This window comes from Eulemur rufifrons, chromosome 3, assembly GCF_041146395.1.
Source record: "Eulemur rufifrons isolate Redbay chromosome 3, OSU_ERuf_1, whole genome shotgun sequence".
Taxonomy (NCBI): domain Eukaryota; kingdom Metazoa; phylum Chordata; class Mammalia; order Primates; family Lemuridae; genus Eulemur; species Eulemur rufifrons.
This window is the reverse complement of record NC_090985.1, coordinates 64,389,201-64,405,424: the sequence shown is the minus strand read 5'-3', so window position 1 is coordinate 64,405,424 and position 16,224 is coordinate 64,389,201. Positions and strand designations below refer to the sequence as shown.

General features: G+C 36.7%; 1 protein-coding gene and 1 pseudogene across 5 annotated transcripts in view; both read left to right on the top strand.

The window, feature by feature from the left end:
* Positions 1-16,224, top strand: part of ESRP1 (epithelial splicing regulatory protein 1) — a 60,281-nt gene that overhangs the window by 28,157 nt on the left and 15,900 nt on the right. For 3 of the 5 annotated variants that reach the window (XM_069465488.1, XM_069465486.1, XM_069465485.1), the window contains exons 12-13: positions 363-549; positions 4,293-4,461. In XM_069465488.1, the coding sequence (XP_069321589.1) occupies positions 363-549; positions 4,293-4,461 (356 nt within the window). Of the gene's footprint in view, positions 1-362; positions 562-4,292; positions 4,462-16,224 lie in introns of all 5 variants that reach the window. The other 2 variants (XM_069465487.1, XM_069465484.1) reach the window with 1 other exon arrangement.
* On the top strand, positions 15,573-15,980 carry LOC138381885 (small ribosomal subunit protein uS8-like; annotated as a pseudogene).

The window sequence follows — 16,224 nt, the reverse complement described above, 5'->3', positions numbered from 1 at the left end:
CGAATGAGATTTAATCAGATTTTTCAGAAGGGAAAAAAACCCAATATACAATCCTGTATTTTGCAACTACAAGTCACAAGGAGACTCTTTGAAAACACTGGAAATCCGGTACTAACTAACAGAAACCAAAAAGGTTCACATTCAGCTATGAGCTCTCAAAACTGTTTCTTCTAGGTTTTGTGGGCTGTTCTGGTGATTAGGTGATGAAATACAAGTCAGGTTTTAGTAGATCACACTGTCACCCAGATTTCGTGGCTAAAATGTACTATGGGTGATTGTCACTTTGCATGTTTTGTAAGCAACTATTTCCTTGTTGAAGGAGACAGTCTCCTTTTGTTTTTATTCTTCCCCCACACACTCAGGGCCGCCCTTCAGGAGATGCCTTTATCCAGATGAAGTCTGCGGACAGAGCATTTATGGCTGCACAGAAGTGTCATAAAAAAACCATGAAGGACAGATATGTTGAAGTCTTTCAGTGTTCAGCTGAGGAGATGAACTTTGTGTTAATGGGGGGCACTTTAAATCGAAATGGCTTATCCCCACCGCCATGTAAGTTACCATGTAAGTTTTTCTTGGGTCTTGGCGCTATTCTACGCTATATGCTGGTAGGTGCTTGAGCTGCTTCCGTAACTTTCTGTGCCCCTGGTTCTTTCTGAGGCAGGTGAGGTGGTTACATAAGGCTTTTTCCCATCTGAAATCGGTAGTATCTGGTAATCATTTAAGACCTTGGTTGTGGACACCTATAATTAGCGATGCTACGAATACCTCCTTTCAAATTATATTCTTGCTTTTACAGTGATAAGCACTTGATTTCTGAAGCTTAGTGTGCTCCAGATAAGCACTGACTCTGGGAGCCAACCTGGCTATGTAGATAATCTTTATACGCATTTAAAGGTAAAATAAAAATATGGCTGGATCTTTTTTCTTTTTTTAAAACACATTAAGTTTTAAGAAGAGTAATTTTGATGCAAATTTTATGTTTAACTTTTTGAACATCAAGTATTTTTTGAAAATGATAACCTGGAGAGCATTTCTATTGTTTGCCAGGATATCTGGAATGAGCAAGTTAGAAAAAAATATAAAAAATGCGTAAATGAATTAGCCAAAGTTTTCATTCGATCACAGGATCAGTGCTTAATTTCAAGCCATGCTCTTGCTCATTGGCACCTGGGTGCACGCCATCTGGAATCCTGTTTGAGAGGAATAAGCCCTGTAGTCTAAAGACCAAGTTCTAGTTAGTGACTAAGAAATATTTGGGAATCTAATGTTAATACTTGAGTCTTTTTTCACAGTTTTTACTAGGTAATAAGACATACCTTGTTAGGCCTGTTGGGTATGCTTAAAGAATGTAGTACTTGGAATGCAGTTCAAAGATAGCTAAGAAAATAAACTGGATTTATCTTCTTGACTCCAAGAAACTGGGGAGTTTGTGGACATCATTTTCTAGTGAAGAGGGGTCTACTGGGAGGCCAAGGCAGTAGCATCACTTGAGCTCAGAAGTTCAAGACCAGCCTTGAGCAAGAGCAAGACCCTGTCTCTACAAAAAAAAAAAAGAAAAGAAAAAAAAAAAGAAAAATTAGCTGGGCGCGGTGGCATGTGCCTAGAATCCCAGCTACTCTAGCCTGGTTGATGGAGTGAGACTCTGTACCAGATAAACAAACAAACAAAAAAGGCGGGGGAGTCTATACCAATAATCCTGTTTGATAAAGTATTATTTGCAGAGTATTTGGTGGGGCTTAATCCTTTTTTTCCTTTGGTGTTTAGAGGTTCTAAACACTAATATTCCATTTACCTGCTGCTTGCTGTTGGCAATTATCTTAGAGTTGATCATTAATGAGTATCAAATTTTGAAAATTTATAATTGAGTTAAGAAGGTATCCTAACGCAATCCTAGTTGTATGTCTTCTGTCCATAAACCACTGATAATGTCAGTAGCTTTTGTGATATCCTTTAGTGATAATCTGTCATGCATTGTCAGGTAAAGGAATTTCTCCATCATGTGTGATCCAAATTCTTCTTTTGTGATATTGTACTTGCCTCTTCCTGGTGGAAAACTGGTCATTATAGACTTTCTTCATCAGACTTTAATTTCTTCCCTCCTCCCCCACCCCCATAACCCTAAAATAAAAAAAAACTTAAAATGCATGTTTCACATAAGAAAATATTTCTGTAGGGTGGAAGGGGAGTGAGGAATGAGAAATTACTTCATGGGTACAATGTATATTTTTTGGTGATGATTTCACTAAAAGCCCAGATCTCACCACCACACAGTATATCCCTATAACAAAACTGCATTTGTACCCCTTACATTTATTAAAAATATATATATTTCTGTACTTTTGGTTACCTTTAATACTTACCAAAAATGAGGACAAAAATTTTAACCAAAATTTGGCTGTTTGCCTTTTTAGTGAAAGAGTTTTCTTTTTTAAAAATCAGAATTCCAATTTAGTCTGCAGCCATACCACCCTGAACACACCCGATCTCGTCTGATCTCCGAAGCTAAGCAGGGTCAGGCCTGGTTAGTACTTGCATGGGAGAATTCCAATTTATACGTACTAATATTATGCCTGTTGTACTGGACCTTTTTTTCCCTGCCAACACAGTTTAGATAATTGACTAATTATACGGAAACCACAAAATTTAGAGAAATTGCGTATGTTTTTGATCTAATCTCAAGGACCAAAGCAATCAAAATAGTAATTGGTTATCATCCCCCACTGAAGAATGTCCTGTTGAATTTGACAAAGAAATGTTGCTAAAGACTCCTTGACATTTTAATGTTTGTCATCTTAATTTATTATGAAGGAACATTTTAAGATCAACTTCATTTTTGTAATTGGTGCTCTTTTAGGAATATAAGAATAGCTATTCTTTCAGCTGAGGGATGCCCAAAGCTTAGCAGCCTAATTTGTTTGGTTATCAAAAATTCCTACGTTTCTTTCTTTTGAAGCAGAACAGATGTATACCTACTATCTAGGTTTGTCTTATTGGTATGAAGCACTGTTATATAATGAATTGCCTCACAGTTTTGAAAGCATATTATGAGCACAGGCCATATAACTTTCTCTAAGACTTTAAGTGCCTCAGTTTTTATTGTTGGCCTTTTTGTGGGCTCTTTTTTAAAAAATACTATGTTACTCGTTTCACATCTGTAAACTCTTTAAGGCCAGGGATCATAATTTAGAAGTTTTTAGGTATCTAACATCAAGCACAGTTTTTGGTGATATGGAAGAGGCACCCAAAGTTGAATGTGAGATCCATGTGTTGGTCTTTGGTTTATGTCCCATATTCAGCTGGCTGTCATATACATCTTCACAGAAATGTAGAAACTCTTAAGAACAAAAGACAATTTGACGTCATCTTGGAAATTTTCATGTGAATAAGTTATCCTTTGGGCCTTTGCTTTTGCAAAATTTGGTGGTTCTAGGTATGAAGTGTGTAAAGTAGGGACCCCAGATGGCCTGGTGGATAGTTGTGTTCGTTTCACATGCGAAAGCTAATGAATAGCAGCAACTGGTCTGAGTTATCAAGCCTAAAATATGTTGGTTTACCGGAAAGCAGAGGAATTTTGGGTCATTTTCTATTTAATCTGAGCCAGCTTTTTATCAGCTGACTCTCGGGAAGACTTGAGCATCAATTTCTTCAGGGCTATTTCCCAGGTTGGATTTTTTTTTTTTTTTTTTAAATAGGTCTGAAGATATAGATTAGCTTGAAAGCCCATCTTCTCCTTTAGGTGGGAATAATGCAAAGTGGATTACTCTTTAGGTCAGTTCACAGCCTGTGCTTTGGCATAATGCATGGTACTGGTGAAGAATGTTTTATCGTAACGTGTTCCATTTTATGCTATACTGAAAGGTAGACAGCAAGATGGAGCAGCAGCATGATCCTCAAATGTAAAAAATCTAGGCTTTAATATGAAGTTACACTAAATGTCAGTTCCATGGTTCTTTCTTCTAAAGGTTGGTTTGTGGTAACTGGCACCTGGGAGTGTGAAAAAAACAATCACTTTGTGAAATGATTGAGAAGACTTGGAAATCCACTTGATGTTTTTTTTCCCCCCCAAATTTGAGACTAAGAATGCTTCTTTAGGCTGACAGTGTGGCATTCAGGATCACTTCTATGTGTTATCTATATAATGAAAAGGAAGTTGGGATGGTATAAAGAACCATGATGGTCTCTTTATTTAAAATGTATAGATGGAACAGTGACTTTATGGCTTTAGCACCAGCACGTATGTGTCAGCTGTTACAAACATGTCTCAAGAGACTCTCTCTCCTTTGCTTATTTAGGTTTGTCTCCTCCCTCCTACACGTTTCCAGCTCCTGCAGCAGTTATTCCTACCGAAGCTGCCATTTATCAGCCCTCTGTGCTTTTGAATCCACGAGCATTGCAGCCCTCTACAGCATACTACCCAGCGGGCACCCAGCTCTTCATGAACTACACGGCCTACTATCCCAGGTAAGGCTCTGAGGGAAGTGGAAATGACAGATGGAAACAAAGGACTCCTTTGATAGCCAGTACCCGAGCTCACAAAAGAATATTGTCTGCCACGTTGAAGATTAGCACGGCAAGCAACAGCTTCTGGTCATATCTCAGACCAAGAAGGTCGTTCCAAGACAAACCAAAAGAAGTTTATTTTTTAACTATATATTGACAGTGTGATCTTTTAGGTCACCTATGTGTACGACTTTACTTTTTTACTCCTCCTATCATAGGACCATAACTGAGTAGCTCTGTAATCACTGCAATAGGGTGGCGATATCATGCAAATGAATCGCAAATCAGGAAAATTCCTAATGGAAACAATTATTTTTTTTTTTTTTTTTTTTGAGACAGAGTCTCACTCTGTTGCCCAGGCTAGAGTGAGTGCCGTGGCATTAGCCTAGCTCACAGCAACCTCAGACTCCTGAGCTCAAGCGATCCTCCTGTCTCAGCCTCCCGAGTAGCTGGGACTACAGGCATGCGCCACCATGCCCGGCTAATTTTTCCTATATATATTTTTAGCTGTCCATATAATTTCTTTCTATTTTTAGTAGAGGTGGGGTCTCGCTCTTGCTCAGGCTGGTCTCGAACTCCTGAGCTCAAACGATCCGCCCACTTCAGCCTCCCAGAGTGCTAGGATTACAGGCGTGAGCCACCGCGCCCGGCCGGAAACAATTATTAATATATGTGGGGGAATGGGGATGCTGTCTTTGTTTGTAATGACAAAGCTTTGGCCTGAAGGGAACAATTGTATTTTTAAGTAGCATGAATTCATATTTTGCTTTAAATTTTGCAGGGCTTGTATTCTTTTCCCCCTAAATCTTTACTATAAACAAATCCAAAATTAGATTATTCAGTATTTTCTTAGAATCAGTGTATTTTAAGTCTTTGATTCTTTTTAGTTGTTTTCAATTTCTGGGAAGTAGTAGGGTGTAATGGAGAGAATGTCAGTCTGGGAGTTGGGAGACCTGAGTTTTAGTCTTACCTCTCTGACTGGGGTGAGTCTCTTGCTAAACACTTCTGGAGCTTATAAAATGGGATTGACCAAGTTTTTATAGTCCCTATCAAGTCTGATTGCCTGTGATTCTCACTTGGATATATAATGAATAACGATTCTTTTTTTTTTTTTTTCCCCCACATTAGAGAAGCTGGACAAATGAATAACCTTTCGTTTTTTTTTTCCCAAAAAATATTTTAAATATCTTTTTGTTTAGCCAGTAACCAGTTTATTAAAATAAAATTAATGTTGGCATAAACAATATTGCTCAATTTAAAATATAAAACAAAGCCATTTTTACCAGACTTTGATTTTTTTTTTTTTTTTGAGACAGAGTCTCACTCTGTTGCTCAGGCTGAAGTGTCATGGCGTCAGCCTAACTCACAGCAATTTCCAACTCCTGGGCTCAAGGGATCCTCCTGCATCAGCCTCCCAAATAGCTGGGACTGCATGCACACGCCACCATGCCCGGCTAATTTTTTCCATTTTTAGTAGAGACGGGGTCTCCCTCTTGCTCAGGCTGTTCTCAAACTCTTGACCTCAATCAATCCTCCCCACCTGGGCCTCCCAGAATGCTAAGATTACAGGTGTGAGCTACCGTGCCCAGCCAGACTTTGATTTTTCTTCCCAAGCTATTTAGACTAAATGTTTTCGGTATGTACACTAATATGAGAGGTTTTTGATAAGTGGCCTGGAACATATCCCTATAGTAGCTCTGTTGCATTGTATTTTTCTCCCCCCCAACCCCCAACATTGAGTTTTGTAGTAGAGGGCAAGACCTTTAGTGTTTAATAGTAGCAGTGAAGTTTATAGCCACTTTTAATTGCATTTGTTTATTTTGTTAGGAGCTTTTAAAACATTAACGCTATTGAAAATATTCTTTATTCTACTGGGGAAGAAGAATAGAGAGAAAGCGGTGAGAGTTGTCAGCTAGCTATCTTTTGAAGGCTTGAAAAGGTTCAGAAGCATGAGTTAACTGTTCATGGTTGAGCACTATGCCAGGCACCTAGCCCAACCCCAATGTATCACCTTCTCTGGGACCCAGTGACAATCACTTGCTGCTGGTGGGCTCTGGTTATAGGAATTTCTTTGTTTACCTTTCTTACATCATCAGAATGTCAGGAGTGGAATGCATTGTGCCTTTGAATTCCTGGTGCAGCTTTTGTGTCTACAATACATACTTGCTGAGCATTCAGTTCCATCACTGACTTGCCATGCGAGTACTGTTATAAGAAGGAATCTCTTAGAAATGAGACCATAAATCTTGAAGCCCCAAAGACAGTAAGTAGGATCTGATATTTGTGTCTTAATAGGTCTTGTAATTTAGGATACCTGCCTGTAGATTAATCTTTTTCTACTAATAGTTTCAAAGTTTGCAATGTGCTCATTATTAATTCTAGGAGTATAGAAGTACAGTGAGTAAACATAAAGACTCCCATTTACATACCTCCAAGTCCAGAAGGAACCATTATTATCAGTTTGGTAATATACATATACATACTTCTAAATAACATGGCATACTTAACATGCACTGTCCATTTGTTCCTTTTTATTTTTTTGTTTTTTCAGGTTGGCAGTGTGTCATGGCGTTCTTCCCTAGGATATAGTTATAAAATACCTCATTCTTGTAATTTCTTCATAATATCCCATGTTTAATAACAGCATAATTAAACAGTTCCTTTATTTTTAGACATCTACACTTTAAATTTTTCTCTATTAAAAAGCTTATGTTGCTCTTTATACACTTGTTTATATTTCTGTTGGATATTGTTATAGAAGTAGAAGTTTTCAATTGAAGGTCATATGCAATGTGTATATATATATATGTGTGTATGTATATATTTATATATATTTAGAGATAGGGTCTTGCTATGGTGCCCAGGTTGGACTTGAACTCCTAGGCTCAAGTAGCCCTCTTTCCTCAGCTTCCCTGAGTAGCTGGGACTACAGGGAAGAGCCACTGCACCTGGCTCATGTGCATTATACTTAGGTTAGTACTTCAAAATTAACCCCTAGTGTGTTTAATTATTTTAATTTACGTTTCCCTAATTCCAGCGAAGTTATACAAACACGTGAAATTATTCAAACATGGGGATTATATATTCTTATTCATACTACAAAATCTGGACTAATTTAAAGAGCAAATTCCAAACACAAGATATTTTACAGTTTTGGCAGAACAACATTAATTTCTGACCTGACGTGACTATAGGGTGCTTGAGGTTATTGAAAAATTTTGTAATGTAAACGTTCAAGTATATTTTGGCTTATTCTCTGATAATTAGGAAATCTGAAACAACATACTCTAGGGATATTAATCAGAACGTCTGGAGTTTGTCTTTGTTTTTAAATTAAAACATTTTCTCTCCTTTAAGAAAAAGTGTGAAATATCAGTTTGACTTCAGACTAATTCAATGTGTACACTACTTTAAAGTATTAGGTTGCTAATGTATTTTGCAGATTTCTAAAAGAATGCCCTTTTAAAAAAGTGGTTATTTTAAACTGTTTTTAATTATATTAACTCTTTTTAACTTTCATTTTAACTGAGCAAACTAATTGAGCACCTTCTCTGTGTGGTGTACTAGGAATATTATGATTAATAAAACATGGACTTTATCTGGTACATAGTAGCTGACAGAACTTGTGCCCAGGCACAGTCAGTGACTTTAAGGGCTCCTTCAGCTAGAGGGCCCTTGTCTCTGTTTTATCTCCTCTATGTTTGAAATTCTGGACATAGAGTGCAGTGACACGTTCCTGTAGTCCCAGCTACTCAGGAGACTGAGATGGGAGGATCATTTGAGCCCAGGAGTTGAAAGCCAGCCTGGGCAACATAGAAAGGCTCTGTCTCTAAATTATTAAAAAAAAAAAAAAAAAAAAAATTTTTTTTGGGGGGGATATAAACTTTATAGTCTCATTGCCCTGAGAATATAGTGCCTTTTTTCATAATGATTTGGATTACTTGAGGAATATTTAAGGAGAAAACACAAACCAAAGCATTGCTTTTCTTTTTCCTGTTAAATGAGTTTTTAGCAGTCTAAATATGTAGCCGTTGCAATAGCCAAGATGCTGATCTTGAAGAGCAAGTGTGCCTGGAGGCATGTGTGCCTCACGTGGTTTTGTTTTCTCCTTATGGAATTTTTTTCCCCTTCCTTTGGATGAGAAATGTGCTCTTCAAATGTGGAATAATGTAAATGTCTTGTATGTGTTGTCTTGCCTTTTGTAGGACACCAATTAATAACAAGTAACATCTTTAGCCAACAGAGGGAGTAAGAGAAGACTGATTTTTTCTTATGAGTATTGTTTTATTTATTTGCATGTTCATGTGAAACGTTAATGGTGGGGAAAAACTGTTTTCTTTCTTGTGTTAATAATTTCTTGTAAAGTCAGCTTATTTTTACCTAAGCAATGAATATTTATTTTGTAATATTGATGCATTTTTCGATGTTTGGTTTGTTGCATAGTGTTTGTGTTCTATTCTGGAATTCTTTGCAATTGAACCAAAAGAGTATCAAGCCTCTGCGAGGTGACTGCATTTCCTGTTTTTTACTTCTTCTTGTTCCAGATTAGTGTTTTAATTGAAATGTTTATTGAGATAAGTATAGGTTCACATGCAGTTGTAATGAACAGTACAGAGAGATCCCATGTACACCCTGCCTAGTCTATCCCAATGTTAACATTTGGCAACCAGTTTACTTTCTAATATGCTTATTGGTTTTTCTGATAGGACCAAGAAAAGAATACTTTTTTTTTTTTTTTTTTTTGAGACAAAGTCTCACTCTGTTTCCCAGGTTAGAGTGCCATGGTGTCAGCCTAGCTCACAGCAACCTCAAACTCCTGGGCTTAAGCAATCCTCCTGCCTCATCCTCCCGAGTAGCTGGGACTACAGGCATGTGCCACCATGCCCGGCTAATTTTTTCTATATATACTTTTAGTTGTCCAGCTAATTTCTTTCTAGTTTTAGTAGAGACAGGGTCTCCCTCTTGCTCAGGCTGGGCTCGAACTCCAGAGCTCAAACAATCCACCCACCTCGGCCTCCCAGAGTGCTAGGATTACAGGTGTGAGCCACTGCGCCGGCCAAGAAAAGAATTGTTGATTAAGAAAAATTTTTTGATCTTAAGTATTTAGTGTTACAAATGCAAATGAGAATTTAGCATACAATGAAATGACACTAGAATATAATAATAGTAATGCAATATGAAGCAATATTGTGAGAAGTGCCAGATAATTTTATTGGGTGGCTATGATTATGACTCTCAGGTTTTTTAGTTTGGAAGATATTTCTTTTTTTTTTTTTCTTTTTTTTTTTAATTTAATTTTACAGAATCAAAGAGTCTAACAGTATATCTTGTTAGATACAGTATGTCCTCATAATGTATACATTATTTCTTGTACAATGATATGAAATAATATGGGAAATATTCATGATAAATTATTAAGTGAACAGTGCAAGTTAAAAACAATAGTTTCATATTTTTTTCCCCACCTCCCCTTTCCCGAGTCAGCACCTTCAAGTGTTACCGCTCCCCAAACGGTGCGCAATGCACTCATTGTGTAGGCATACCCCCATCCCCTCCTCCACCCCCCACCTCAGTCTGATGTCCAATTGGTGTCGTTAGTTTGGAAGATATTTCTAAGTGATGTAAGGAAGAACATCTGCTGTGGGCAACTCTTTACTATCAGGCAGAATTCAGTATAGCTTTCATATAGGAAATAGTCATTTGCTAGTCTAAAAACTTTATTCATGTAATTTGCAGGTCTGGGAATAAAAATGCAAATATGCTTAAAATTCATTTTAACGTTGTGGAAAATGAGCAAGTACAATGTATCTCAAGGAAAAATAATCACTTGAAACATCTGATAAGATTTGGTTTCAATGTACAAGTTTATTTTTCTAAAGATTTTTTCTTATAAAATTGGGATCATATTATACATGTCAATATAAATTTAGACTTTTGCAAACAAGTTGAGAGAATATTACCAAGTTTCAACAATATCAATATTTTGCCAGCCTTATTTCATCTTTTGCTATTGCTTCTCCCCCTACTATTCCCACCTCCCAGAAAGCACAGATCCTAGAGATCATTTTTTACCTGCTAACCTTTTATGTCAAATATACCTTTAAATTAAGTACCTTATTTTTAAAGCATAAATAACTTCAGTTTAAGCAGAAGTTAAACACATGCACTTCTTGGTAAACACAATGACCCTATTTTGCCTATGTTGCTCTATTAAAACATTATTTTTGGTATATATAAGAAATCAAAGTTGGCCCAAAGAAAGAATAGACATTTGACAATACAGATTAGTGACTTTTGTTGTTCTCTACTGTAATGCCAATGTGGCCTTTTAAATTACTTTAAAAAAACTTTTTTTTCCAAAACCAAAATGGCCTTATTAGTAAACATTTTTCAATTTAAGTTCAAAATAATTAGTAAAATGTCTCTGGAAAAGTAGCCAGTGATAACCAAGAATATAGAACAAAGTTGCTTTTGAGATGTTCTGATTTGTTGTGGGTAATGGTGTGATAGTCTTACTATCTTTTCTATGTTTGTACCTTCCAATGTTGTACCCTGTTCCTATTCAAAAACAGGACAAAAATACATTTGAAAAATGGCGGCCAAAAAATTCTTTAAAAAGAATAACTTTTGGCCGGGCGCAGTGGCTCCACGCCTGTAATCCTAGCACTCTGGGAGGCCGAGGCAGGTGGATCGCTCAAGGTCAGGAGTTTGAGACCAGCCTGAGCAAGAGCGAGACCCCATCTCTACTAAAAATAGAAAGAAATTATCTGGCCAACTAAAATATATATAGAAAAAAATTAGCCAGGCATGGTGGTGCATGCCTGTAGTCCCAGCTACTCGGGAGGCTGAGGCAGTAGGATTGCTTAAGCCCAGGAGTTTGAGGTTGCTGTGAGCTAGGCTGACGCCATGGCACTCACTCTAGCCAGGGCAACAAAGCGACACTCTGTCTCAAAAAAAAAAAAAAAGAAAAGAAAAAAGAATAACTTTTGTAAATGTGCCTATCTGAAAATTATCATTTTCTGTTTCTTTGCCAAGAAGTAAAAGTCCAGATGTCCATGGACCATAGTGTATTTTGCTTGTTTCTTAAAGTCAAATATTACTTAATTTTTTTGAACCTATAAGAGGATCAGTTGTTATTTTATACTTGCAATTTAGCAATAAGACTGTTTTCAAAATAACACCTCGGATAAGATTTAGTTTTCAAATAAAAAATGGGCAATTCTTTTGAGTATACCGTTTCCCACTTTGCCGTATATTTTGAACACAACATTATAACTGTAGTATGGTGTTTATGTTATGTAATCTTTGTAATTGGGGTAAATTTAAATTTAGTTACTAAACCTTTTTGACAATACATGAATTTGCAGACTATTTAGGTAAAATAGATTCTTCGAAGATTTATTTGTGCCAAAGTATTTTTATATTTGTTGGTTACTTAAACTTTCTACAAATGGGTAGATGCACATGCCTAAAGAAACTTGTATGGCCCTTCAAGAAAGTAACAGAAAACCAGAATCCATAGACAGCTGCAGTATTAAATCCATAAGAAATACTGAAAAGTTAAACCTTTTTGAGATTGTTAACTTCAGATGAAAATTTAAAGTTTATTTAAAGGTTTCCTACATGAAAATTGACTCCAGGCTTTACACTGGCAAGGATTGAAACCATGATGTCTCCAGTCACTTCCAAATATATTGTCTTTCTAACACTAAGGGTATTAGTGAATGTTAATGAAAAGGTTTTGTGCGGTAATTTTGCAAAGCATGAAAACCAGATTTCTTTCTGTTGGACTTCTCAGAGCATTTCATACAGTAATGTATTCTGACTCATCCAGAAAGGAGAATATGGTTCTCTAATCTAATCGCTAATCTAAGAGGATAGCTAATGCTTTGATCCTTTCTTCTCCAGTGAAATATGACAAGTCCTCAAAATTATTAATACTATGAAAATTGTCATACTATTACTAAAATTTTGGAAGATGACTTGATAACATTAATATTACCAGTGTTTTGTAATTATTAAATAAATTATGGATGGGTAGTAGGCTTGTTATCAATAAAGTGTATATTTATGTGCTGATGTGGTAGGCCTCCTGGCCCTCAATATGTCTCATTCTATAAAGAATTTTGTATTACTTGCTAGGATTCCATTTAGATTATAAAATTAGGCAATATAAATTAGGATCTGGGGAAAATACAAGTAGGAAGAAATATTTGGATAGTCTGGCAACAGAATCTTGGGCAATTAAATTGATATTGGCATAACAATAATGGGCTGTGAGCATGTGCAAATAAATGGAAGCTTCAATAGCAAGACTCATAATTTCAAAGCAAAAGAAGTCATAATTTGTCACGGAAATAGAATTTTTCTCTGCATTGTAGAAAAAATTTTTACCTACATATGTAAAGAAGACATTAAGTACTGCAGTGGAGGAAATCTTCAACAACTTTATAGCATATTCACTCCTGTGTTTCATTCAACAGTTTCTTAACATGATTTTCGTGTAACTTGCTCAAGGAGTCTTGGCGGTGGTCCTAAGTAATTCGTGTCTTTCCAACTGTGATATTCTAGCAGTTTTCTGAATATAAGCTTTTCAAAAAGCCCCTCTCATATATATTGTTTTCCTTTTCCCTTCATTCCTTCTCACACCCCCGCAGTTCATTGCGTGTTCAAGTAACCCTAACAGGGTTTCCTACTCAGCCCAAATATAGTCGTCTTGTTTATTTCAGGTGGTCCGTTCTCTCCAACACCCTAGAACCTTTGAATTCAGTGTTGTATTGACTTGCTCATTTGGCCTTAACCCTTTGATTCCTTTGTGGTTCTGTCAATATTTGAACTTTTGAGTATAAGTTAAATTATTATTGATACCATGTACACACACGAGACATTAATACATATTGGCACTTGAGATTATATCCTTAATATTAAAGATATAATGGAGGTAAGAACCTAAAACAGTGAGAAATGATTCAACATAACGATTAGGATAAATTACTGGTATAGTCCTCTTTTGATGAACTTACATTCTTATTTGGAGTGTGGTTAGAGAATTTCATACTTGAAATCCTTATATTTTTCTAAACCACTGCCATAAAGCAAAGGTGCATAATTTTTATAACAGCTTTATTGAGAAAATTTAATAAAATTAACCCATTTTAAGTGTCCCATGGTTTTTAGTGTAGAATTGGGCTGATTTTAGAATAATTTTACAATCTAACTTTTACATAATTTAACAGTCTAATTTTAGAATTATGCATTACCCCAAAAAGAAGCCTCGTACCCATTAGTTAGAAATTCTCATTTGTCTTCCTTCCTTTCACTGTTCCCCTTCCCTCATCCCTAAACAACTATGATCCATTTTCTTTTTAATTTTTGTGACAGGGTCTCTGTTACCTAGACTGGAGAGTGCAGTGGCCTGATCATAGCTCACTGCGACCACTAACTCCCAGACTCAAGTGATCCTCCCACCTCAGCTTCCTGAATAGCTAGGGCTGTAGGCACATGTCATCACGTTCAGGTAATTTTTAAATTTTTTTTGTAGTGACAGCATCTTGCTGTATTGTCTGGGCTAGTCTTAAACTCCTGGGCTCAAGTGATCCTTCTGCCTTGACCTTCCGAAGTGCTGGGCTTACAGGTGTGAGCCACTGCGCCCAGCCCCATTTTCTGTTTCTATACGTTTTCCTATTCTGAATATTTCATATGAATGGAATCATACCATATGTGGTCTTTGTGGCTGACTTCTTTCAGTTAGCATAATGTTTGAGGCTCATTCATGTAGCATGTATTAGTACTTCCTCCCTTTTATAGCTAAATAATCCATTGTAGAGGAATGCCACATTTGGTTTGTCCATTTATCAGTTGTTGGATATTTGGAGTTGTTTACACTTTGGCTGTTAAGAATGTTACTGTGAACATTTGCATTCAATGTCTTGTGTGGACATAGGTTTTCAGTTTTCTTGGATATGTACCTAGAAGTAGAATTTCTGGGTCAATATAACTTTGTTTAACTTTTGAGAAACTACCAAGTTGTTTTCCAAAGAGGCTTCGCCATTGTACATTCCCACCAATTTATAAGAATTCTAATTTCTCTGCATCCTTTCCAGTCATCATTATCTTTTATTTTAGCCATTTTCATGGGTGTGAATTTGCTATCATTATGGTTTTGATTTGCATTTCCTTAATGACTATTGATTTTGAACATCTTTGTACGTGTTTCTTAGCCCTTGTATACCTTCTTTGGAGAAATGTCTAATCAAATCCTTTGCACAGTTTAAAATTGGTTTGTGTTTTTTTTTCAGTTTCAAAATTTATTCATATGGTCTAAATATGAGATGTTATAAGATATAATTTACAAATATTTTCAAGTGTGTGGGTTGTCTTTTCATTTTCTTGATGGTGTCCTTTAAAGTATAAAAGTTTTAAATTTTGATAGTTAATTTATCTATTTCATCTTTTTTCTCCTTATACTTTTGGTGTCATATTTAGCTCAGGATCATAAAGTTTTACTACTATGTTTTCTTCTAAGTGTTCTGTAGAGTAACTCCTTACAATTTAGGTATATGATTCAATTTGAGTTAACTTTTTGTATTACGTCAGGTTTTTTTTTTTTTTTTTTTTTTAATTTAAATTATTTTTTTGAGATGTTGTCTCACTCTGTCACCTGGGCTAGAGTGCTGTGGCATCAGCCTAGCTCACAGCAACCTCAGATTCGTGGGCTCAAGCAATCCTCATGCCCCAGCCTCCCAAGTAGCTGGGATTACAGGAGCATGCCATCATGCCTGCTTAATTTTTCCATTTTAGTAGAGACAGGGTCTTGCTCTTGCTCAGGTTGGTCTCCAATGCTGACGTCAAGTGAACCTCCTGCCTCGGCCTCCCAGAGTGCTAGGATTACAGGCATGAGCCACCTCGCCCAGCCTATTATGTGAGGTTTAAATTCATCCTTTGTGTATGAATACTCCATTGTTCCCAGCACTGTTTATTGAAAAGACTATTTTTTCCAGATTGAATTGTATTGGAACCCTTGTCAAAAATTAACTGACCAGCTCTTCTTGCCATCTTTCTGTGCCACCATAATGGTGTGCATGTATGCCCTGGTTGATGCTCTCAGGAACATCACTGATGCCGAAAGGAAAGGCAAATTCCAGGTTCTTATTGGGCCATGCTCCAAAATCATTGTCTGGTTTCTAACTGGTGATGAAGCTTGGTTACAATGGCGAATTTGAAATCATTGATCACAGAGCTGGGGAAATTTTTGTGAATCCCATAGGCAGGTTATACAAATGTGGAGTTATCAGCCCCAGATTTCATGTACAATTGAAAAATCTAGAAAAATGGCAGCATAATCTGCTCCCATCTTCTTGTCAGTTTGGTTTCATCATACTGACAACCTCAGCTGACATCAAGGGACCACAAAAAAGCAAGGCAAAAACAGAGGGAAAATCCTGGGATTCTTCTTATACAAATGTAATACATACAAATAAAATGCTTTGATGGAAACTCTTCCCTCAAAATATTGATGCTAAGTGTAAAAGTGTTTTCTCTCAATGCTAGTCCATTGATCTATACCTATAGTCCCCAACCCCGAGGCCATGGATGGGTACTGGTCTGTGGCCTGTTAGGAACCAGGCCTCAGAGCAGGTGAATGGCGGGCAAGCCAGGGGAGCTTAATCTGAAGCTTCCCTGTATTTACAGCTGCTCCTCTTGCTCTCATCACTGCATAAGCTC